The following is a 26,526-nucleotide window of genomic DNA, read 5'->3' on the forward strand; positions in this document are numbered from 1 at the left end:
GGCATCCTCACAGCGGGGTGACTGGAGTCTGAGGAAGAGCATCCTGTAAAGAGGACCAGGTAATTTTATGATTTAGCTTCAGAAGTCACATGGCATTATTTCTGCCATAGTCACAGGCCTGCCCTCATTTAAGGGAGAGGGAACATAGACGCCACTTCGTCAAGGAGGAGTGGCAGCATCACACTGTAAGAGAGCATGTGGGATGCGATGTATTGGTGCGGCCATTCTTTGGAAACTACAGTCTCCACAAGCTGGAATATTTGTTTTGGTGTGCATATCTTTATGAGTGGGATTATACGTCTTTTCATATGGTTATTGACCATTTCCATTTCTTTTTCGGTGGCTGCCTTTTTGTATCCTTTGCACCCTTTTCTATTGGACTATAGATTATTGATTATATTATTGATTTGTAATAGCTCTTGTAGACTAAGCAAATTAGACTCAAAATTTGTTTAGGAGATACGTCACCATGGTCTTGGGAGTCATAAAAGGTGCGTGGGATTATAGCTTAGTTTGGTGACGGTGGGGATTTGTGGAGTCATTATATTTAAGAAACACAGTTACTCTTGTTTTTTAAGCAAGGGGTACAGGGAAGGAGGGTGCATGATAACCATTTCTTCCTCCTTCTGTTGGCCATCAGCCTCCCTGAGTCACTCTCCAGCAGTGACGAGGAACAAGATCAAGGACACCACATTTCTCTTTGGTCATTATTATACCTCAGAAACCAGAAAGTTTTAGATACCAGCCAGGGAAAGGTGGTAATATTTGGGAGGAACATAGAACACCAATGGCGTACCTTACTACTGAAAATTGCTTTGGTTTTCTTTTAGTTCTGGGGTGTGTTTTGACTTGCCGTCACCAAGGTTAAGGTTCAAAATTACATCAACAAAAATGGAGTGACCCACCAGAAATTACCATTTTCTAAAATATGGAGATGTTTAACAAAATAAAACATTTCTTTGTACCTTGCCTCTAAATTAGAATGTTCTCTTCATCTACTAACCTGTTAATGGGATAAATTCTTTTTTTAAAATTAATTAATTAATTTTTAAAATTTATTTTATTTTTGACTGCATTGGGTCTTCCTTGCTGCAGGTGGGCTTTCTCTAGTTGAGGCGAGTGGGGACTACTCTTTGTTGTGGTGTGTGGGCTTCTCATTGTGGTGGCTTCTTTTGTTGTGGAGCATGGTCTCCAGGCGCTCGGGCTTCAGTAGTTGTAGCGCGTGGGCTTGATAGTTGTGGCTCGCGGACTCTAGAGCTCAGGCTCAGTAGTTGTGGCGCACGGGCTTAGTTGCTCTGCGGCATGTGGGATCTTCCCGGATCAGGGATCAAACCCGTGTCCCCTGCATTGGCAGGCGGATTCTTAATCACTGCGCCACCAGGGAAGCCCCGGGATAAATTCTTGATAAACAGTTACAATGTAAGTCTTCTCTCTAGTTGTAATCTTTGATAGTTTTATAGGGACTGGATATGTCATTATACAGTAGTTCTCATTTTAGGTATGGTTTGATCCAGAGACAAATTCTGTTGCCAGGACTTTTTTACTTTTATTTTTTTAATTGAAGTATAGTTGATTTACAATATTAATTTCAGGTGTACAGCATAGTGATTCAGTATTTTTACAGATTACACTCCATTAATAGCTATAATAGCTATAATTCCCTGTGCTCTACACTATATCCTTGTTGCTTGTCTATTTTATGCATAGTAGTTTGTATTTCTTAATCCCTTACCTCTGTCTTGCTCCACATCTCTGGACTCTGCTGTCTTACTTGCTGTTTTCATTTCACTGTGGTGTAAAGATGACTGCCAGCCTCTCTAGTCCCATGTCCTTTCCAGGTTCTGGGCCAGTAGGGGGAAAATAAACCTCTCAACAATTTAATTTCTAGGTTTTCTAGGATCCTAATCATGTGTTACGGGCAGGGGGATGGAATGTGCTGATTGGCCTGATCTGAGTCACGCGACCCTCCTTGGAGTTGGAGGTGGAGTTAATTCTACAGGAAGTATTATATAGATTGATAGCAGAGGAGAGTGGTTCTACAAAGGAATAGCTGAGGGTTTTTTTGTTTGTTTGCTTGTTTGTTTTTGTTTTGTTTTTTGTTTCTTAAACCAAATAGGTGCTGGGCAGGACAAAACACAACAAAATAAATAAAAGCAAAGCAAAAAAATCATTTAATGTACTGTTATGTTTTAAAGCATTTTTCTAAGAGCATTAGTTCTGTTAACAAGAAAAACCAACCATTTTAGATTCTTTAGAGGCACCAGTTTACAATCATACTAATGAGTAACGCTTACTTTTTTACTTAAGCAAATGTTTCAGATCTACAACATATGGCAGTTAAGTCTTGTTTTAGAATTTATACTTGAGAGATTTGTAAAAGAAAAAAGTTAAGGAATTTAGGATCCTACTGGTCTTTTACCCACTGCCAACGTTGCAGATAGAGTTGTGCTCTAGCTACATCTGTCAGTCCTCCAAATCAAAGCTGAGTAAGAAGATTTAATTTTATTTGTCAGTGAACATTTTTAACCTTTATATAGAATGTTTTATAGGCAGTGTTTCAAAGACATTAAAGCCATGTTAATTCCAACTTAAAAATTAAAATCTATTCAGCTTTAGTTTTGGAGATAGGTGTTTTTAGAGCACAACTTGGATGCCTAAAGCTCCTGCTGTAGAAAGATACACAAAGAGCTTTTTATAACTGTGAAAGCTTAGAGCTTTGAGAAAGTATAAGGAGATTGGTTGGTGAAGAAGCTGCATGGAATGTTATCTTAAAGAGTAATTCCAAAGTCTGTGTAAATTTTAATTGCTCAGTATTTTTACTTTTCTAAGATAATTGAGCCAGTTTAAAGCATAAGACAGATTTGAATTTAACTATCTTTAGATGGGCCATTGAAGAGGTAATCTGGTATTTAATTTCTGTTTAGACAAGTTCTAGAGCAGTGTATTTATGCTAGATGGTGCCACCAGGCCACGAACTACCGCTAGATTGTATACCCTGGAGCAGTTAAAGGTAGATGAGTGCTGAGGATTTGCTGTAGTCCAGAAGCGCTGCTAAGATTTGAGCTCCCTTTCAGTTCTGAGGTCCATCCTTAGGTTTGAAGTGCTCTCTATTCTCCCACCATCTCGTGGGTGGGTGTCAGAAGCCACTAAGGGTTCCAGGCCACTCAGGTTCATGGCAAGGCCTAGGTCATACCAAGACCTTCTTGACTGGGTTAATTCACTGGACATACATTAATTCAGTCAAAAACCATTTATTGTGTTCCTGCTGTTTGCTAGGTACTCATCTAGATGCTGGAGATACAACAGTAAATAAAATAAAGTCTCTCCTTTATAGAACTTATAGTCTAGTTGGGGAAGATTGACAAATATCTGGAACTATCCATAATTTCATATTAGGTATAATTATACATTGTTTTGGTCAAGTAGATGTTCTGGGGAACTGAGAACCAGAGAGGATCCTTTAGGTCACCTTGACTTCTTTAATATTTCCTTGGATCATAGGGTAATATTTTGGGCAAAGGTGGGTGATATAGCCTAAGGCTGGTGGTAATTTTTGGTATTGCTATTATATTTTGGACTAGGTTTAGTTGATTTAAACTTTTTCTTATTTATTTAACTTTATTTTTGATTATGTAAATCATTCTTATGGTACAGAAGTTAAAACCACATAAACAAGTATCAGGGAAGTCTTGCTTTTATCGCTATTCCCTCCAACCTGTTCTTACCCCCATAGGTAATAATTTTTCTGCATTTCTGGTTTAACCTCCCAGTGTTTCTTTTTAATTGCATTAAAAAGAAACAGTTCAGTTAGAGAATAAGGAAGGAGGAATCTTCTCTCCTTAACTTTGAAGCATAAATGGATTTCCTTAAAGAGAGTAGTATTCTAGATTAAGGGGCTAGCATTAGCAAAAGCATGGAGCTAGGACCATGCATGATCTTTTTCATGGAACCTTAATCAGTCACGTGTGACTAAGGGGTTGGGTATGTGGAAGATCTAGTGGGCAGTAAGGATAGGTTATGGAGAGGTCGGATTGCACAAGGCTTTGAAAGGAATGATGGGAAGTTTGTACTTTATGCTGGAGGCTTTGCGTAATGTTTTCGGGTTTTTGAATAGAGGACCAAGTTTGGAATCTTATGGCAGAATAGATGTGATTGTTGTGTATAGGCAATTAATAGTTCCTGTCAATTTAAAATCTTGACTGAGAAGGTTGATGAAAAATATATAGTAGAAGGAAATAGTTGCTGTAATCCAGGGTGTGAAATGGAAACCTTTGGCAGATTGTAGAAATATAAGTCTTTTAGAGTAAGCCCTAGGAACTTTTTGTAAGTACATTTGGGGCTTTTCGTACTTTGAGTATTAACCGATTTTATTAGACAATAACGTTCTCTGTCAAAGAATCTTAATCTCTAGATTGGGAGAAAGGATTGGGTTGGTATGTGCATGGAAGGGAAGAACTGAACTTTTCTGGCTGACTGCACATGTAATTAAAGATGGACTTAGCAAAGTGGGCTTTCAGCCTGAAGGGAGAGCTTTAAGCATATTTAAAACTGAGCCCATGGTTTCTATTTTTAAGTCTCTGAAAATAATGATCTGACACAGGGAACTAGCTTTTGAGAATGAATCTGTTGTGCTTAGACTTCAGCATTGCCAACGTTTTCTCTTTCTGATGTGAGATGATTTGGCTGTGCCGTAAGTTATCTTATATTTTTGTTGGTTTCTACTGTTGCTTATGGAGCTTTGCCTTTCCAAAACTTGTGACTCCAAGTAATTCATGCATCCTAGTTGGAGAAATTGTTGGGAAGGAGGCCTGATTAGGAAATAGGGGCTGGTTAACTGCTGGTCAAGTGAGAATTTAAGCTGGCAGCAGTTGGGTTACTGGCTGGATGGAGTGAACAGTGAGTTATTGCTTTTATTTTTTGGCTTTGGCTTCTTTTCCTGGTTGTAATAGATGATCTGGCGTCAGACTGAGCTAGCAACAGAGGTGTATGTATGTAATAATGGCTGATTTTCTGTTGGTGTGAGGTGGACTTTGCATGTCTACAAGCATCCTTCCAAAGGGAAAAAAGCAAATTACTATTATACTTAGTTTATGTTCCAGGAAGTACTAACGCTATTCTACAGGTATATAGCATTGATATAACATTTATGCTTTTCAAGAATGTTTCATATCTGTTATTTCATGCTCCCAACAACCTTGTAAATGATATAGGGCAGGAATAGTTCCTATTTGACAGAAGAGATGCTGAGGCATAAATAAGAGACTGGGTTAAGGTTGCTGGCTCAACAAATAAACGATTGGGACAACTTACTATATTTCATGTTTGAATTGTAACTTTCAGAAAGCTTTATAGGAGGAAAAAGCTGAATACTCTTCTTTTTTTGTGATTATTTTTCAGCGACGTCTTAGACATCTTCGGAACATCGCTGCCCGGAACATTGTTAATAGGAATGGCCATCAACTCCTAGATACCTACTTCACACTTCACTTGTGTAACACTGAAAAGGTATATAAAGGTAAGGGAATCTGGACTTGCCACCCACAGATCGTTGCATCTCATTTTTATTCTTTTGTAACACAGATGATTCTCAGTGCCTCTTGCTAGCATTGCTTATTAGAAAGCTAAGTTGTCATGCTGTCTGAAAATATTTCATGAGCAGTTGTTATACATATTGAAGAAACATGTCTTTTGGATAGTTCTTTCAGATAACTGAGACTTACATTGATAAATTTATTATTCCTTTATGAATGTTGACGTTTAATATCTGTATTCCAGTAGCTGTCATTTAAAGTAGGCTATTTGATGGGACTTCCCTGGTGGCGCAGTGGATAAGACTCCGTGCTCCCAATGCAGGGGGCCCGGGTTTGATCCCTGGTCAGGGAACTAGATCCCACATGCATGCCACAACTAAGAGTTCGCATGCCACAACCAAGTAGCTGGCAAGCCACAACTAAGACCTGGCTCAACCAGAAAATAAATAAATAAATAAAATAACTAAAACTTAAAAAAATTATTTTAATTTATTAAATAAAAAAAGGTTATTTGAGGGACTTCCCTGGCAGTCCAGTAGTTAAGACTTTGCCTTCCAATGCAGGGGGGTGTGGGTTCGATTGCTGGTGGGGGAGCTAAGATCCCACATGCTTCCCAGCCAAAAAACCAAAACATAAAATGGAAACAATATTGTACCAAATTCAATAAAGACTTTGTAAATGGTCCACATCAAAAAAATCTTTAAAAAAATAAAATAAAATAGGTTATTTGAGTCCAGTATCCAGCACTAATTTGCTTTTCTTTAAAATATAATTCATTCCTTTACTATTATGGTAAAATTTGGACCTAGTTCATATCTTCTCATATCTGTACTACTTTGTGTATATGGGGTCATTTTTAGAAGAATGGCATGGTTTCTTTGAATTCAGTTCCACATTGAAATGTGGATTCTTCCATAAGTGATAATTCTAAGAGTACATCAGATATTTGAGTCAAAATCACAAGCATCTTTTCAATACATATTGGATGAAAGGCACTTTGGTATAATCAGTTGACCTGTGTTGGTTGCTGTAAGAGAGGAAGCATGGTATAAGGACAGGAATATTGGGTTAGGATTGAAACTACATTGATACTAGTGCTAGCTATTTCAGCTAATATATAAGTGTATACTAGCTGTATACTATACAATAAAATAGCTATATGCTAGTTATGTGTTTTTTGGACAGAGATCATGGCTTTTTTAGCCTCACTTTTCCCATTTGTAAAGTGGAGATAATGAGGTCTTAAGAAGTCAGGCAAGACAGATTTTTATGAGGATCAACTGAGATAAGGTGATAACACTTGGTAACATGTGAGTAAAGGTCTATTTATATTAATAAAAGGTGGCATTATTTTAATTTTTTTCTTTTTTTTGGCCGCGCTGCACGGCATGTGGTATCTTAATTCCCCGATCAGGGATTGAACCCGTGCCCCCTGCATTAGAAGCGCGGAGTCTTAACCACTGGATCGCCAGGGAAGTCCCAGATGGCGTTATTTTAAAAAGAGGTACTAAGGACTTATTTGAATTCTATCCTGTGGCAAAGATGAAAAATTCAAATGACATTTTATGTTTTTGGTTTTAATTTTAAAAATTGTTATTAAACCAGTAGTTGTTTAACAACTTTTTTCTTTTTTTAATTTCAATACCAGTATATGCTAATTTAAAAATTTAATCAGAAATTATATAGAGTAGAACCCCCCCCTTCATATACAAGTGGCATTAAAGTATTTCGAAGGGTAAAAAAAAAAAGGACTCTAAATTCCGCCATTTTTACAGTTTTATTTCATTCTTATTTTTGATTCTAACCATTGCATATTTTTAAAACAATTGTACTAATCTGAATGAGTAACACTAGCTACTATAACAAATACCACGAGTCACTCAGTGACTTGACATAATAAATTTCTTAAACACTAAGTTCAATGTAGGTGTTCTTTTTCCCAATAATAGTTATAAGTATTTATTAAGAAGTAAGGAAATTTAGACTTAAATCTAAAGTCTCCCAGTTCTTGAGCAGCAAACGATAGCTAGAAAGCAGGCTTTTCACAAGTATAATCAATTCTTTAATTTATTTGCTTTTCAGTTTTCACTGGAAGGCATAATGTGGTTTGCAGAAGCAGACAAATATTTATTTATTTATTTATTAGCATTTAAACATATCTATTTATTTTTTAACATCTTTATTGGAGTATAATTGCTTTACAATGTTTTGTTAGTTTCTGCTGTATAACAAAGTGAATCAGCTATATGTATACATATATCCCCATATCTCTTACCTCTTGTGTCTCCCTCCCACCCTCCCTGTCCCACCCCTCTAGGTGGCCACAAAGCACGGAGCTGATGTCCTGTGCTATGCGGCTGCTTCCCACTGGCTATCTGTTTTAATGTAGGTGTTCTTGATCAGATATTGGCTTGGCAGCTGTCTTCTAAGTGGTGACTCAGGTATCCAGGCTCCTTCTATTTTGGAATGATGCTTCTGGTATGGCAAGAGCAAGGGATTATTTGAGGGAGATTTTTTTTTTTTTTTTTTGCGGTACGCGGGCGTCTCCCTGTCGTGGCCTCTCCCGTTGCGGAGCACAGGCTCTGGACGCGCAGGCTTAGCGGCCATGGCTCATGGGCCCAGCTGCTCCGCGGCACGTGGGATTTTCCCGGACCGGGGCACGAACCCGTGTCCCCTGCATCGGCAGGTGGGCTCTCAACCACTGTGCCACCAGGGAAGCCCGAGGGAGATTTTTTTAATGGAAATGGTCCACACGAATTCCACAGCATTCCATTAGCTGTATATCAGTTGCATCATCCTTTTTAGATGAACAGGGGACTGAGAAATGTTATCTTCCTATGTGTCCAGAAGAAAAATGAAAGTTTGGTCACTATTTGTCCGAAGGGTGTAAGCATTTTTGCAGATCTTAATGCGTTTGGTCTGCTGCTCACTAATTGGTTTTATCACTAGTAATATATGACAGTGCCAGAGTACTTCACATTTTTGATAGGTTTCTATATAATTAGTTCTTGGTTATTATCTTGGTTAGAACTTCTGTGTCCTTGCTCCATTATTATCTCTGATAATAGTTACTAATATTGAACTTGGTACATTTTAGGTATTTGGTAAATGATAGCAATTATTATTGGAATTGTAATGTCAACAAGCATAATCGTAGTTTCCAAAAAGAGTAGTCATGGGACTGGTTGATGACCGTGATGTTGAAAACTTGTCTAAGAGGGGACTTCCCTGGTGGTCCAGTGGGTGAGACTCCATTCTCCCAATGCAGGGGGCCCGGGTTTGATCCCTGGTTGGGGAACTAGATCCTGCATGCATGCTGCAATTAAGAAGTCCGCATGCCCCAACAAAGATCCCGCATGCCACAACTAAGACCCTGCGCAGCCAAAATAAATAAATAAAAATATAAAAAAAGGGAAAAAAACTTGTCTAAGAGATATGATGAAAGCAAAGTGATTTTTTTTTTGTTCCTGTTTTTTTTTTTTTGTCTTCTTCTCTAGCTCTGTTTATTTCTTGAGCTTAGAAGTTATTAAGGACTGTTTCTTGAAGTTATTTCAATAAAATGATTGTTAACACAGGGAATTGTTGGTTTCAGACCACAGGGAAGTCCCGTGTCTAGTAGTGGTATTGAGTCTGTCACTAACCGGCAAGCCGTTTGGCTAGGGCTTTTAGGTCCTCTTGCGTGCCGTTAGCTAATTTATCTCTGAAATGAGAGGACTGATGACTTCCTACTGCTCCAGAATGTCATGGTTGAATGAAGTCTATTATGTCTTCTTTTTGGGCCCACATGTTATGCTCTATAACTTTTAACTACCATAGGAGGAGCCAGGAAGCTCTTTCCTTAGTAAACTAATTAATACCACCTTATGTTCTTGGACCTGTGATGATAAACATGAATATTCATTGCATGATCATTATGTGGCCCTTGGTGTAGGATGACCACGATGGAAGGCCTCTGGGCTTTTCTTACAAAGCCACCTGTACCACCTGTCTAGTGGCATCATTTCTCAGTTTCAAAAGAAGGTTTTTTTTTTAATTAGAAGAATATCTGAAATGCTGATTTCTAAGTTATTCTTTTATTTCAGCTGAATTCACAGGAGAGCATAAGAAGTTACGTGTGAGTTTTTTTGATTTTTGACATTTTTTTAATGCTCTTAGGAGATGGTCTATTTTTCAGGTAGTTCAAATCGAACACCATTTATTACATTCCCAGAGAACAAAGCCTTGTGTTAATGGATGAGGAGCAATGTTCTAATCCTGGTTCCCTCTTAAACTTGGAAGTTGTGTAAAATCAAGTTTGTTCTTCAGCCACAGTTATTTTCTCACCCATGAAATGTGAGCGCCTGTCCTTTCCTGGAATACCAACCAGTTATTTTGAATACATTAGAAGACAACCTCTATATAATCCAATTTGGTGGTCTCATGAATGTCTCATAGTTCTAAATATCACTTATCACCCTAACAACTCACAAATGTATATCTTTAGCTTCAGCCTCCCCCCTGAACTCATGCTCCTGTATTCAATTGCCTACTCTACATCTCCATTTGGAGTCTGGTAGATACCTTAAACTTGATATATTCAGCACTGAGATTCTGATGTTCCAGCTCTGATCTACCTCCTGTATTCGTCCTTTTATCAGAAAATGACAACTCTGTCCTTCTATTTCCTTGGCCAAAAACCTTGGAATCATCCTGGATTGTCCTCTTTTATATTCCACATTCCATCTTTCAGCAAATGCTTTTGGTTCTTACTACCAAATTGTATCCATAATCTTTTCCCTTCTTACTACCTCCAACCACTATCATCTCTTGCCTGAATTTGTTGAAGTAGACTTCTAACAGGTCTGCCTGCCCACTCACTCTTTCTAGTGTGATCTCAACCTAGATCCTATTAAAATCAAAGTGAGGTCATGTTATTCCTCCCCTCAAAACCCTCCAGTGGCTTCTCATTTCATTCAGAGTAAAAGCTAAAGTTCTTTTGGTTTCCTAGGCCTTTCATGATATGGCCGTCTGTGACCTCCTTCTACTCTTCTAGCTGTCTCTGTTCCCACCCAACTGCCCTTGTTGCTGTTCCTTGAATTCATCAAGTTGACTTCAGTTTAAAGGCCTCTGCACTGGCTGTTTCTTTGGCCTGGGCACTCTTTCCTCCTGATAGCCACATGACTAGCTCCTCTGCCTTCTTTCAGGTCTTAAATCCAAATGTTTTCTCAGAGAAACTCTCCTTGATCACTGACTAACCCCTTTTTAAAATTGTGACTATTCTCCTCTCTGTCTTTTGTGCTTTATTTTTCTCCACAGTACTCCCGATTGTCTGACATAACTGTATGTTTAATTATTTGGCTAATGCGTGTCCTCTTCACTAGAATGTAAGCTCCATATGGGCAGAAATTTTTAGGTCAGTTTTGTTCACTACATTATTTCCAGTACTTGGAACAATGCTTGGCACAAAGTAAGCCCCCAAATATTTTCATTTAACTTTTTGACTAGCTAATGCCGTACATAGTTCAAAATATATGTAAAGGTTTATATTAAAATCTTCCTTTCACCTGACCCATCTCCCTAGTTTTTCACCCCACCGTTGTTTACCTTTACTGAGATTCCTTATGCAAATGCAAGTAAAAATAGTACCAAATTTTATATATATATATATATATATATGTATCTGTGCCTTGTATTATTTTATTTTTTTGCGGTACGCGGGCCTCTCACTGTTGTGGCCTCTCCCGTTGCGGAGCACAGGCTCCGGATGCGCAGGCTCAGCGGCCATGGCTCTCGGGCCTAGCCGCTCCACGGCATGTGGGATCTTCCCGGACTGGGGCACGAACCCGTGTCCCCTGCATTAGCACGCGGACTCTCAACCCCTGCGCCACCAGGGAAGCCCTGTGCCTTGTATTTTTTACTTAATATAATTTAGATGTTTTTCCATATTATTTCGTAGAGAGCTTCTCTAATTTTCTTTTGTTTCTTTTTAGTTTTGCATTGAACAGATGTACCATAATTTATTTAATTGGCTCCTATTGGTAGACATTTAGGTTGTTCCAGGCTTTTGCTATACACACAGTACTGCAGTGAACAATTTCATTGGTATACATTATTTTGTATGAGTGCTAGTATGGCTATAGGGTAAATTCCAAAGAGTGGAAGTGCAAAGAGAATGTGTACTTAGAGTTCTGGTAGATATTGTAAAACTGCCGTTGTTGACATTCCCACTTGCTAGGTACAGGTACCCTTTTTCCCACAGCCTGACCAACAGACTGTGCAGTCAGACTTCTGAAATTTTGCCAATCTGATAGGTGAAAAATAGTTTCATAGTAGAGTTAAAGTTTGTATTTCTTCTATTATGAGTGAGGTTGAGATACTAAAAAAGCATTTGTTGAATAAATGGAATGCTGTACAACAGCCAAAACATGCCATTGGAACCATGTCCTGCAGTCTCTCCTTGCTTTGTTTGTTTAGGTCTTAGCATGGATAGAGAAGCATTTGTATCTAATAGACCCTTTCATGTAGAGCTAGTCTTGGATGATATCTTTTTGAAAATTTACATTCTTTTTGAAAATTTACATGTCTAATAGTTTTGCTCAAGTTGAGTTAATAAAAATTCATAGAATTTTATTAATAAAAATTATAGCTTATAAAGTATTCACTATTTCATTTGAGCCTCATAACAGCCCTGTTATTTTCTAGGTGTCATTCTCCTTTGAAAGGTGAAGAAACTATGGCCCAGAAAAGTTAATTGACTTGTCCAGGGTCAAGCTTACACATGGTACACTGGGGGACCGAACTATTTTTTTACTCTAAATTTTCCTAAATTCTCTATTCTGTTGTGTGCCATGCTGCTAATTTCATTGACAATAATGTAAGTGTAACAGAGTGATAGACAGTGTAGGCCCACATTTAACACTTTAGAAATTACCTCAGACTCAGTGATTCCTTTCCAAACTGTATGGCTCCTTTGTTGACCTCTCTCTATTTAAATTAGCAAGTCCATTTTGAGGATCTAATGGAGAAGGCAAATTGTTTAGTTTCATTTATATATACAGTTAATCAGCAAAGTTTTGGAAGAAATAATGATGCTGTTCATCTTCTTAGAGCTGGAGATGCATATTTTGGGGACTGTTTAATTTAGACACTTTATAGATTAAGCTGAGGAATTCTCTCTCACAAGGAAAGAGGAATATCTTAATTTTTTTCACTGATTTTAAAAGTGTTACCTACTTGCAGCAAATTCAGACAATACAAAAGTGTATTAAATACAAAAATGTATTAAGTGAAAGTACCTTGTAATAACAAACAACACATTTTTAGCACAGTCTTATTTTTTTCTAATAACATATTTGGTACATATAAATTAGAGTATATGTATGCATATTAAAAAAAGAACATATATATATATATACACACATACATACATATGTACATTTATGTAGTCAATTTATGATTGGCATTGGTGAACCATTTGGGAAAAAATGAAAAGAATAATACTTAGGGTTGCCTAGTGTTAAGTGGCGTTGTAAAATGGTACAACATTTTTAGAGAACAGTTTGGCAATATCTGTCAAATTCAAACTGTATTTTTCCTTTTATCTTGCAATTTTACCTCTAAAAGTTTATCTTATAGATTCAAGTGTCTTAGGGTATATGTCTTTCAAAGATTATTTATAATATTACTTGAAATATCCAAAAATTAGCAGTAACTTAAATGTTCATCAATACAAGTTTCCTTTTAAAAACAATTAGAATTATCCCTTCTCTTAATTAAAATAATTGTGCAAAATAGAAAAATTAGAAAACTGCCAAGCAAAAAATAAAAGTAAGCAGCCCAACCCTATCACCTAAAATAAATGTTGTAAACATAATTGTAAAACTTTGGATCCTGTTGTAAATTCTCTCATAGAACCTGTTTTTTTCACTCATTGTGACTATCTCACCACAAAATAGAATGATTATCCTTATTATTATTAATTTTTTAAGGGAAGATAAGCATAAAGTAGTGTAGATGGTATGTTTTGGAAAGAAACATTTTAACCAAGAGAGCTTGCCCATAAGAATTTTATATCCAGGTCCACTTTTCCTTTACTGCTTGATGGTTCCCAAACTTCAGTCCTGTGGACTACTTCAACAAGTTTCACTGTCTTCGATGCTACATACTTAACATATTTTTAAAAGTTCAGTATGTCTAAACTCATGTCTAAGCATAATCTATGAAGTTGTTGATTCAAGAAAAAATTTATTGAGTGCCTACCCTGTGCCAGGAATAGTTTTACATGCTGAGGAGACAACAGTTACACAAAAACAAATGTTACTGCCCTTATGGAGCTTACAATTAGGGGTTGGATAGATGAGACATACATTTCAATATGTTAGAAAAAAATAAAGTTTGTTCATGTATCACCTAAAATGGTCTCATATATCAGTGGTATGTACATCACCCTTGGAAAATATTTCCCTATAGCAACATAAGGATACAGGGTCCTTGTAGGCTCTGCATTGACAGAGCACCACGGAAGTGACTTCGGCAGGGTCAGCAGAGGGAATGTTGGAGGGTTGTTAAGAATGTCTGTCTGTTTTTGTGCCAGTACCACACTGTCTTGATTACTGTAGCTTTGTAGTATAGTCTGAAGTCAGGGAGCCTAATTCCTCCAGCTCCGTTTTTCGTTCTCAATATTGCTTTGGCTATTCAGGGTCTTTTGTGTTTCCATACAAATTGTGAAATTTTTTGTTCTAATTCTGTGAAAAATGCCAGTGGTAGTTTGATAGGGATTGCATTGAATCTGTAGATTGCTTTGGGTAGTAGAGTCATTTTCACAATGTTGATTCTTCCAATCCAAGAACATGGCAATGGAACAGGATAGAAAGACCAGAGATAAACCCACGCACATATGGTCACCTTATCTTTGATAAAGGAGGCAGGAATGTACAGTGGAGAATGTACAGCCTCTTCAATAAGTGGTGCTGGGAAAACTGGACAGGTACATGTAAAAGTATGCGATTAGATCACTCCCTAACACCATACACAAAAATAAGCTCAAAATGGATTAAAGACCTAAATGTAAGGCCAGAAACTATCAAACTCTTAGAGGAAAACAGGCAGAACACTCTATGACATAAATCACAGCAAGATCCTTTCTGACCCACCTCCCAGAGAAATGGAAATAAAAACAAAAATAAACAAATGGGACCTAATGAAACTTCAGAGCTTTTGCACAGCAAAGGAAACCACAAACAAGACCAAAAGACAACCCTCAGAATGGGAGAAAATATTTGAAAATGAAGCAACCGACAAAGGATTAATCTCCAAAATTTATAAGCAGCTCATGCAGCTCAATAACAAAACAACAAACAACCCAATCCAAAAATGGGCAGAAGACCTAAATAGACATTTCTCCAAAGAAGATATACAGACTGCCAACAAACACATGAAAGAATGCTCAACATCATTAATCATTAGAGAAATGCAAATCAAAACTACAATGAGATATCATCTCACACCAGTCAGAATGGCCATTATCAAAAAATCTAGAAACAATAAATGCTGGAGAGGGTGTGGAGAAAAGGGAACACTCTTGCACTGCTGGTGGGAATGTGAATTGGTACAGCCACTGAGGATGTTCCTTAAAAAACTACAAATAGAACTACCGTATGACCCAGCAATCCCACTACTGGGCATATACCCTGAGAAAACCAAAATTCAAAAAGAGTCATGTACCAAAATGTTCATTGCACCTCTATTTACAATAGCCAGGAGACGGAAACAACCTAAGTGTCCATCATTGGATGAATGGATAAAGAAGATGTGGCACATATATACAATGGAATATTACTCAGCCATAAAAAGAAACGAAATTGAGCTATTTGTAATGAGGTGGATAGACCTAGAGTCTGTCATACAGAGTGAAGTAAGTCAGAAAGAGAAAGACAAATACCGTATGCTGACACATATATATGGAATTTAAGAACAAAAATTTCATGAAGAACCTAGGGGTAAAATAGGAATAAAGACACAGACTTACTAGAGAATGGACTTGAGGATATGGGGAGGGGGAAGGGTAAGCTGTGACAAAGTGAGAGAGTGGCATGGACATATACACACTATCAAACATAAAATAGATAGCTAGTGGGAAGCAGCCGCATAGCACAGGGAGATCAGCTCGGTGCTTTGTGACCACCTAGAGAGGTGGGATAGGGAGGGTGGGAGGGAGGGAGATGCAAGAGGGAAGAGATATGGGAACATATGTATATGTATAACTGATTCACTTTGTTATACAGCAGAAACTAGCACACCATTGTAAAGCAATTATACTCCAATAAAGATGTAAAAAACAAAAAAGAATGTCTCTCTGAACCTCTGATACAGTCTCTCTTTTGATTGTATCTTCAGGTTTTGTAACATTTACAACGTTAATGAAGGTTTGTAGAATCATGAAAGTTTAGTGCTTAGAGGACCTTGATTATTAGTCTGATTGTCAGAATTGTCTAATGAAGAAATGGGCTCAAGGAAATGAGAAGCAGAATGTTAATGACAAGTAGAACTAGAACTTAGGTTCCCTGGTTGCTAGATGAGTGTTCTTTCCACAGTACTACAATGGATAATTATTGGAGATGTTTGAGAAAAACAGAGAGTATAGAATTGGCTGTAGACAATGGCAGTTGGTAAGGGAGAATGAACTCTGAGTTTTTAAGGGCTTACCTTAGAATCTGGGGTAAAAGGAGCCAGTAAGGGAAAAATCACTAAATTAAATCTTAACAGATTTTGACCTTTCTTTACTAATGTTTTTTTCCCTTTAAAACATTTAATTTAAAACAAGAAGGTCCTACTGTGTGTAGCACAGGGAACTATATTCAATATCCTATAATAAACCATAATGGGAAAAGAATATGAAAAAGAATATGTATATATACGTACAACTGAATCACTTTGCTATATACCGGAAACTAACACAACATTGTAAATCAACTATCCTTCAGTTTAAAAAAACTTTTATTTAATCATTATTTCTATTTTAATTTAAATTTTTGCAGATAAATATATGTAGAGAATAGATCCCTTGAAAATGTTTTAAGTGTTTTTACTAGAGCATATGTTAAAAAATTTGTTGGATTAAGAGTTAGTGAGCTTATTTTCTTCCATGTCACTTACTGTTCTTTTTCTTCTTTTCCAGAATTTTATAGGAGTGAAGTGATTAAGAATTCCTTGGTAAGTTGGCTTTTTGACAGGTACATATGACTAAGCCTATAACTCCTATTTTAGAAAATGCTGAGACATAAAATAAGTTGGGGCTTCCCTGGTGGCGCAGTGGTTGAGAGTCCGCCTGCCGATGCAGGGGACACGGGTTCATGCCCTGGTCTGGGAAGATCCCACATGCCGCGGAGCAGCTGCACCCGTGAGCCATGGCCTCTGAGCCTGCACGTCCAGAGCCTGTGCTCCGCAACGGAAGAGGTCACAACAGTGAGAGGCCCGCGTACTGCAAAAAAAAAAAAGAAAAAAAAAAAAGTTGAAGTTCAGTTTTGGTGTTATGATAATTCTACAGTTAAATCTTCTGCTCAGTTATTGCTTAAATCTTCATTGATTTGTTCATTGTTGTATCTCTAGTGCTTAGAGCATGCCTGGCACAAAGTACGTGCTTGATAAATATTTGCTGAGTGAAATGATATTTTTTCTGTTAAAAACTTGTGTGTTTTTTAAAAAATCATTCTATAATTTTGTCACTTCTATTACTATTGAGGTTTTGAAAAAATAATTAATTAATTAATTTTATTTTTGGCTGTGTTGGGTGTTCGTTGCTGCACACCGGCTTTCTCTAGTTGCGGTGAGCAGGGGCTACTCTTTGTTGCGGTGTGTGGGCTTCTCATCCCGGTAGCTTCTCTTTGTTGCAGAGCACGGCCTCTAGGCACGTGGGCTTCAGTAGTTGTGGCACACGAGCTCAGTAGTTGTGGCTCATGGGCTCTAGAGCGCAGACTCAGTAGTTGTGGCGCACGGGCTTAGTTGCTCCGCGGCATGTGGGATCTTCCCGGACCAGGGCTTGGACCCGTGTCCCCTGCATTGGCAGGTGGATTCTTAACCACTGTGCCACCAGGGAAGTCCCCTGTCGAGGTTTTTGACTGTTTGACTTACCAAACATCATAATAAATGATACCTTTGTATGTTGTTATTAAGAATTTTATGTCTAGGGCCATTGCATAGGCTCCTTCCACTTGTTTTTTGGCGATAGCATTGCTCAGTTAGAAAGTTGGAAATGTCCTACTTTTGATAATGGGTACACTAGATATTTGCATAAATGGCTCAATTTATTCGGCCATGTTGATAAAAAGAAGAGATTTTTGGTACTGATAATATCCTTTTAACAGTCCAAGACCATCCTGGATTTGGCCCCTGTCCACCTTTTCAACCTCATCTGCTAACAGTTTTCCTCACTCATCGTGTTCCAGGCTTACCTCATTTTTCCAGTGCCAAACTTGTCTTGTTCCTTATGCTGCAGCACCTGTTTCCCCTCTTCTTCACTTGGCTGAATACTCCTTTGAAGTCTGAGCTATGTCACTTCAGCCAGGCCTTCTATGACTATTCTATCTAAAGTAATTCCCTTTCCACTCTTATTTACGTCACCCTGTTTTGTGTTTTTTTAGAGCATTTGTCACTGTTGGAAATTCTTGTCCATTTATCTGTTTATTATCTGTCTCCCACCTACAAGAATGCAAGTTTTATGAGAGCAGGAACCTTGCCAGTCTTGTTCTCCTCTGAAACCTTAGAGTCTAGAATATTGCAGATGCTCAGTGAATATTTGTCAGATGAATAAATGGATATCAGTGATGTGTTATATTTACAGAATCCTTTTACATATGTTGTCTCATTTTGATCCTTAGAACAACTTGTAAGGTAGACGGGGTAGATCTTAAGAAACTGACATCCAGAGAGACTCAGTGGTTTTTGCAGAGTCACACAACTGAGGGACCAGAACCCCAGGTCCAGACCTTCCATCTTCAAGTCTCTACTACTCTTTCCTCTTCATCAAGCTGTCTTCACCGCCCAGCTTGTGGGATCTTAGTTCCCCCAACAGGGATTGAACCTGCGCCCTCGGCAGTGAAAGTGTAGAGTCCTAACTACCGGACCACCAGGGAATTCCCTATATAGGATTTTTTGTTTCAATTTAAATCAAGAGATACATTTTAAATGTCAGACTGAGCACACTGTAGTGCAGAGATACATTTTAAATGGCAGACTGAGCACAGGTAATGCCAACAGTGGGCCTAGCTCGAAAGAACTGATACTAAGAACAACTATTTTTAAGGTTGTGCATTTAGAGACGATGACACCTGATGACTGCCACCTGGTGGTCAAAGAGTGTAGGACCTTATTCATTTTAACATTTCTAAAGTCAGAATTTATCTTACAGTGGAAGAAAAATGCTTGTTAGAATTGATGCTAAATTGGAATACGTTAGATGGTAATAAATATAATGGAGTAAAATAAAGCAGTATAATGGAGTATCTGGCAGGGGTGGTTGCTGAATTTCTATGGCAGTCACATAGAAGATCTCATCTGAGCAGACACCTGAAAAAAGTGAGGGAACATACTGTGTATCTAGGTGGGGAAGACTGTTTCAGGCCAAGAATCAGGAAAATATGAAGGTAGGAGTGTACTTGAAGTTTTTAAGGAATGGCTAAGAAGTTAGTATGGCTGGAGTGGAGTGAGTGGTTTGAGATTGTGCTCAGCAAGCATGACAAAGACAGGGGTAAGGGAATTGAGGATCAGGGCAGCAGAGGAATGACCTGGGGAGACAGCAGGTGATAGTCAAGGGGTGGGTGGCATGAGGATGAGATTTTGGGAGGTAACACAAAATTGGAAGCATCTAGTGGACAAGGACCCCCAACTTACTCATTTTTCTATTTTCCAATGTCCCTAGCACAGTGAAGTCCAGTAAGTTTCTACTGCAGTAACTGGAATAATCCACTGTTGATAGGCTGGATGGTGGAGATGTGACTCCAAATTATATGTCAGAGTCCTGATTTCTTCTCAGATATATTTAGCATAGAACGATTAATGGTGAATGTATAATTTGACTTTTTAATCTCTGGCTTCAGCTAACCATACCCTCCAAACCATTTGTTAACTTTTGGGAACTTTTTTTTCTTTCTTGTTTTGGTTCTGGGGGAAGTTAGATCCTTAATGTTATCGAAGGGCCATTGGTTAATTTAAACTAAAATAATTGAAGCAATAAGAATGGAAGTGACTAAATTCTCTCAATTGGATTTTGTACATACACAAAAGTAGAGGTGAATTGTGTAATGAACCCACATGCACCATCTTTAACAATTATAAAGTTAGTTATTAGTTTAGTTTAGTTTAGTTTTGTTTTTACAAAAAAGGAGTTTTTACTTTTATTAGAAAATTAAAAATCTCTTGGTGGGAGGAAGAAGAGTGATAGCTAGTTCGTATGTGTTTTGAAATATCTCTATGTGTGTTTCTTTAATAAACAATTAACTATTCACTTGTGATTCAGGTAGTTTATTGGATGCATTGTATATGTTGTTTCTCATCCTGATAGCAATGCTGCAAGGTAGGAGATATTCCTGTTTTATAGTTAAGGAAAGCAGGGTTCAGAGAGGTTGAGGAATTTACTCTAGGTCGCAAAACTGGTGGTGACTGGTAGAACCGATGTTCGAGAGCTCGAGAGCCCTGCTCTTTCACAGCACTGTGCTGCCTCTATTACATCAGTGATGGGCCTTATAAGTGAATAAACAAAGTTCTAGAGCAGCGGTCCCCAACCTTTTTGGCACCAGAGACCAGTTTCTTGGAAGATAGTTTTTTCACGGACTGGGCGGTGGGGGTGGAGGGGTAGAGGGATGGTTTTGGGATGATTCAAGTGCATTACATTTATTGTGCACTTTATTTCTATTATTATTACATTGTAATATATAATGAAATAATTATACAAGTCACAATAATGCAGAATCAGTGGGAGCCCTAAGCTTGTCTTCCTTCAACTAGATGGTCCCATCCGGTGGTGATGGGAGACAGTGACACCCGAATGTTGCTTATGTGTGTTGCTTATGTCCAGTCTACTCCATAAGATGCAGCTTAATTGTCATTTGCCACTCACTGACAGGGTTTTGATATGAGTCTGCAGGCAGTTGATTTATTATGGTCTCTGTGCAGTCAAATCTCTCTGCTAATGATAATCTGTATCTGCAGCCGCTCCCCAGCGCTAGCATCACCGCCTCAGCTCCACCTCAGATCATCAGGCATTAGATTCTCATAAGGAGCGCGCAGCCTAGATCCCTCGCATGCGCAGTTCACAGTAGGGTTTGCGTTCTATGAGAATCTAATGCTGCTGCTGATCTGACAGGAGGCGGGGCTCAGGCAGTAATGTGAGCAATGGGGAGCGGCTATAAATATAGATGAAGCTTCACTTGCTTGCCCGCTGCTCATCTCCTGCTTTGTGGCCTGGTTTCTAACAGGCCACGGACTGGTACCAGTCTATGGCCTGGGGGTTGGAGAGCATGTATTTTTAGGGAAAGCATGTGACAGAGTTATCAGAACAAAACTTCTGTTGGACTTGTGACTGCCTGAGGTATTTTTAAATCTTTGGGAAAAAAGTGAACAATATAAATACTTTTTATGAGTTGCTGGCCTGAGGGATTCTCAAACAAGTATATGTTCTAGTTGAATTGTGACTGAATGAATTAACATTTCATCTGTGTGTGTGTGTGTGTGTGTGAGAGAGAGAGAGAGAGAGAGAGAGAGAGAGAGAGGGAGAGGGAGAGGGAGAGGGAGAGGGAGAGGGAGAGGGAGGGAGAGAGGGAGAGAGAGGGAGAGAGAGGGAGAGAGAGGGAGAGAGAGGGAGAGGGAGGGAGAGGGAGGGAGAGAGAGGGAGAGGGAGTTGGCTCCTCTTGCTATGCCATCTTATCTTACCTTGTGTTAAACTTCATCATCATTTTCTAACCTCTGTCTGGTCAATTACATAATTTGGAGAGAGTCTAAGATAATTGGCACATGCACTTATAGGACCAGGGAAGAACAGGATTCTATGGAAACATGTAGGAGTATCATTTATCTCAGTTTGAGGAGGGTGATTAGGAAAGGTTTTTAACAGTAAGCAATTTCTAAGTTGAGACATGAAGGATGAATAAAGGTGAATGAGAGAGGGGGAAGAGAGTTTATTGGGCTGAGGAATAACTACTACTTAAATTTAGTATGCAATTCCTGAGAGTTATCTTGTATGTTTTGGGAAAATTGGAACAGCTTTTATGAATTCTTAGTCATGTTTCTTGTGACTATGCATTTGCTATTGAGTGATAAAAATAGTGATAACTTGTTTGTGTTTTGAAAATTTTCTATATATGTATGTTTCTTTAATAAATAAGAAGTATCAATTGAGCAGTGTTTTAGAGAAATTGCCCAGGTAGTAAATAATAATTTTAGATTCTCCTGGAGGTAAACTTTTCAAAGCTATACATATCCTAATATTCTGCCACTGTACTTGCAGTGAATAAGATATAGGTCCCTAAATGATGTTAGTATACTTGAATAATTTGTTCCATCTAGAAAATGGGCTGATATGTATAGATTAAATATAAATAAAAATCATCTGGATTAAAAATTTTTTTTTATTATAATTTTTTAAAATTTTATTTATTAATTTAATTTTTGGCTGTGTTGGGTCTTCGTTGCTGTGTGCAGGCTTTTTCTAGTTGCGGTGAGCAGGCTTCTCATTGTGGTGGCTTCTCTTGATGCGGAGCACGGGCTCTAGGCGTGTGGGCTTCAGTAGTTGTGGCATGTGGGCTCAGTAGTTGTGGCTTGCGGGCTCTAGAGCACAGGCTCAGTAGTTGTGGCGCATGGGCCTAGTTGCTCCCTGGCATGTGGGATCTTCCCGGACCAGGGCTCGAACCCGTGTCCCCTGCATTGGCAGGCGGATTCTTAACCACTGTGCCACCAGGGAGGTCCCATGGATTTTTATAATAACATTATCGGGCAGTAGAGTCTTTGAATGTGTGGCAGACCGTATCTGTATCTGAAAGGACCAGCTCAGGAATGATTGCTCATTGTCTGGCAGCTATTTTATAAAAGCATAAAGGAAGGTCATTGTAATGAGAGGATTGACAATAGGCTCTACTGTATTAACGTTGTATTGGTTTAGAACAGAAACCCAGGCCATCTATTCAACCACAAGAAACAACTTCAAAAGACTACTTCCCTTCCAAAGGCTTTTAATTAGTTTTAGAATGAAGTATTTAAGAATAACTAATATAATAACTGCCCCCCAAATCATCCCACCCCTTATGCAATATGGCCCTTCAGATATATTCACCAGGTCTTTCTTTTTTTCACTTTGGAAAGGGGTGGTTATTTCATGCTTTTTCTGCTGAGAAGTTGAAATTATACTCATTCATATTTTAGAGCACATATATTGGTACTTTTGTTGAGAGGTGATCTTACACATAGGGTAGTAAGTGGCTGTCTTTTTCAGGTGGTTGTAATCTTCCAACTCCTGATCTTTAGGCTTTAGGGCCCGAAATGACATTGTGAAGAGATATCTTTATTTGTTTTACTTCTGTAGGTGTCTCTTTGTAAGATGCTGTATTTTTTCCATTATTGGGTCTTAAAAAATTCTTGTTTTATTACTTTGTATTGAGAGATAGCACATATTACAGTAAAGGGCACAAATAATAGCCTGATGACTTTTCAAAGGGAATGGATCGTTTAACCAGATCAAGAAGCAGAACATTATCTTGTGTTCTCCCTCTAGTTACTACCTCCTCCCAAAGAGCACCACTATCTTGGCTACAGATTAGTTCTGCTTGTTATTGAACTTTTGTATGGCATATGCTTTTTTGCTTAGCATATTTGTGAGATTCATACACATTATTCATTAATTCTATGTGTACATGTCCATTAATACATATGTGTATGTATTTCTGTTAGGTATATCTTTAGGAGTGGAATTAAGTGCCGGGTCATAGGTTATTTTCAGCTTTAGTAGATACTGCTAAATAGTTTTTCAAAGTGTTTGTGCCAGTTACATCCCTATCAGCAGTGTGAGGTTTTTAGTTGCTCCACATTCTTGTCCAAACTTGATATTATCTGTTTTGAAAATTTTAGCCATTCTGGTGGGATAGTGGTATTGTATTATGATTTTAATTTACATTTCCTCATATACTATTCTAATTGATCACCTTTTCCAGTGTTTATTGGCCATCTAGATACTCTTTTTTTAAAAAAAATTTTGGCCACGCTGTGCAGCATGCGAGGTCTTAGTTTCCTGGACCAGGGATTGAACCCGTGCCCCCTGCAGTGGAAGCACAGAGTCTTAACCACTGGACCGCCAGGGAAGTCCCTACATATTCTTTTTTTTTAATTTATATTTTTATTTTTATGAAGTGTCTGTTCTGGAGAAACATGCCAATTAATGCCAATTAAGAATAAACGAATTCTGTGCAAGGATTTGACTTTTTTAAAAATAAGTTTATGGGATGTATTCAATCTAATTTAATAGTTTATGTAGTCCTTTTTTCATGCTTCCTGTTTTTGATTATCTAAGGATTTGTGCAGTTGGTTTGTTGAATTCTCCTCTACCCTGTTGTTTCACTCATGCTCTGTGAGTGTATAGCATTTTTGTGATCCCAGTTCAATGTGGAGAGGGACTTCTTGTAGACATGAGTATGGCCTGGGTCTGGGCTTTGAATTATGTTCTTGTCTCCCTTTAAGACTACCAAAACCAAAACGTCAAGTTTATATAGGTCGGCAAATGCCTTTAAGAGAAAAGCCGTCTAGATTTACACTTTGGGTTCTAGCTTTCCTTTTTGGCTTGGCAAATCTTTGGTGATGTTGGTGGTTATTATTATTTTAAAAAATTTTAGCCAGCATTTTTAATTGTTTTCAGTAGGATGATTGTCTAGCCTGCCATTATCAGAAATGGATGGTTCCCTTCCATTCATTCCTTGGGCCATGTGTTAAATCTAGTCTTGCTGTTTCATAGTTACCCATCATGTTTTACCCAGAATATTATCTTTCATTATTGTCTGTATTTTTCAATAAATTTTTCTAAGAATAACTTTGGCTTCTTAAAATAATTAAGACTACCTTCAAAGAAAGATTTGCTATTATCAAATATTTCAGTGTATATTTCCTACAAACAAGGACAGTCTCTTAATAATCATATTAAAATGATTAAAATCAGGAAAGTGTAACATTGACACAATACAGTTATTAACCACAGTCCTTCATCCTCCACCCCCAGCTTAACTGAGGTATAGTTGGCAAAAATTGTATAGATTAAGGTGTACAATGTGATGTTGTGGTATACGTATATATTATAAAATGATTAACCAAAATTAAGCTAATTAACATACCTATCACCTCATGTAGTTACTGTTTTTTGTTTGTTTTTGTTTTTGGGTAATGAGAAAACATTACTCTCTTAGGAAATTTCAAGTATACAATGCGGTATTATTAACTATAGTCACCATGTTGTCATTAGATTTCCAGAATGATTTCATTTTGCAGAACTGCAACTTTGTACGTTTTGGCCAACATCTCCCTGTTTCTCCCAACTTCAACCCCTGGCAACCACCATTACACACCCTGTTTCTATGAGTTTGACTTTTTTAAAAGATTCCACATGTAAGTGATATTATGCAGTATTTGACTTTCTTTTTCTGACGTACTTCACTTATCATACTATGCTTCAGGTTCATCCATGCTGTTGCAAATGGCAGGATTTCCTTTTTTAAGGCTGAATAATATTCCATACATATATATGCTACGTTTTCTTTATTCAGTCGTCTGTTGATGGATACTTAGGTTGTATTTACATCTTGACTATCATGAATAATGAACATGGGAGTGAACATGAACTGGGAGTGAACATGGGAGTGCTTCTATCTCTAAGACACTGTTTCATTTCCTTTGGATATCCACCCAGAAGAGGGTTAACTAGATCATATGGTAGTTCTATTTTAAATTTTTTTGAGTTACCTCCATACTGTTTTCCAACTTGTTGTACCAATTTTCCTTTCCACCAATGAATTCCTAGTCCTTATTCAGATACTGTCAACTCTCCAGGACTCAATTCAGAATCACTCTGTCTTTAGTTGTCATGTTGCTTTATTCTTCAGTCTGGATGGTTCTTTAGCCTTTTTTGGGGTGTTTTTGACTTCAGCATTTAAAACCATACAGACCAGTTATTTCATAGACTGTCTTTCAATTTGATTGACTGATGTTTCCTTGTGATTAGATTCAGGTATGCATTTTTGGCAGGAAAACTATAGCTGTAATACTGTCTTCTTTTCAGTGCTTTGGTTTAGAAGGCACCTGTTGTTGGTTTGTCCCAATATCGATGTTAACTTTTGTCAGTTGATTAAGGTAGCGCCTGTCAGGTTTCTCCACTGTGAAGTTATAATTTTTCCATTTATAATTAATAAGTGATTTGTTAGGGAGAAACTTTGAGACTTTATATATCCTGCTTCTTATCAACTGTTCGTTTACCAGTTTTAGCATCCATTGGCAATTTTCTCATTCCCATCTTTCAGACTTTTATATTTATTAATTGGCATTCTATCTTTATTTCCCATTTAATTAATTATTAATTAATTATTAATCTACATCATTAGGAATTCAAAGATTCTTATTTTTATTCAATGGGTTATAATCCATTACTGTCATTATTTAGTTTGTTGCTTAAATTATCCCACACTGGGTTAGTGAAAGCCCTGTGAATTGATTCCTCTTTCCTTTTGATATGTCCACATCAGTCTTTGAGTACCTACTTACATTCTGGCACGAGATGTTCCAGACTCATTTTGTACTCTTCCTGCCACAGCCCTGGAATCAGTTTTCTCCCGAAGGAACCCTTGGTTCCTTTTAGTGAGAATGCTAAATAGACAGCGCGATCTGAGCATGCTCATTGTCACTCGTGTGCTCATTACTGCTAGACTTTTTAAGGGACTGAGCTAGGAAATACACACACACACACACACACACACACACACACACACACACACACACA

The 26,526-nt window shown here is 37.9% G+C and overlaps 1 protein-coding gene across 1 annotated transcript in view; it reads left to right on the forward strand.

Moving 5' to 3' along the window:
* UVRAG (UV radiation resistance associated) overlaps positions 1-26,526 on the forward strand; it is a 318,729-nt gene that overhangs the window by 20,765 nt on the left and 271,438 nt on the right. Inside the window, exons 2-3 of the mRNA XM_027083424.1 lie at positions 5,398-5,515; positions 16,687-16,721. Of these exons, the coding sequence (XP_026939225.1) occupies positions 5,398-5,515; positions 16,687-16,721 (153 nt within the window). The remainder of the gene's footprint in view (positions 1-5,397; positions 5,516-16,686; positions 16,722-26,526) is intronic.

This window comes from Aethalodelphis obliquidens, unplaced genomic scaffold, assembly GCF_003676395.1.
Source record: "Aethalodelphis obliquidens isolate GAN/ISIS:26980383/991018 unplaced genomic scaffold, ASM367639v1 scaffold50, whole genome shotgun sequence".
Classification (NCBI taxonomy): Eukaryota; Metazoa; Chordata; class Mammalia; order Artiodactyla; family Delphinidae; genus Aethalodelphis; species Aethalodelphis obliquidens.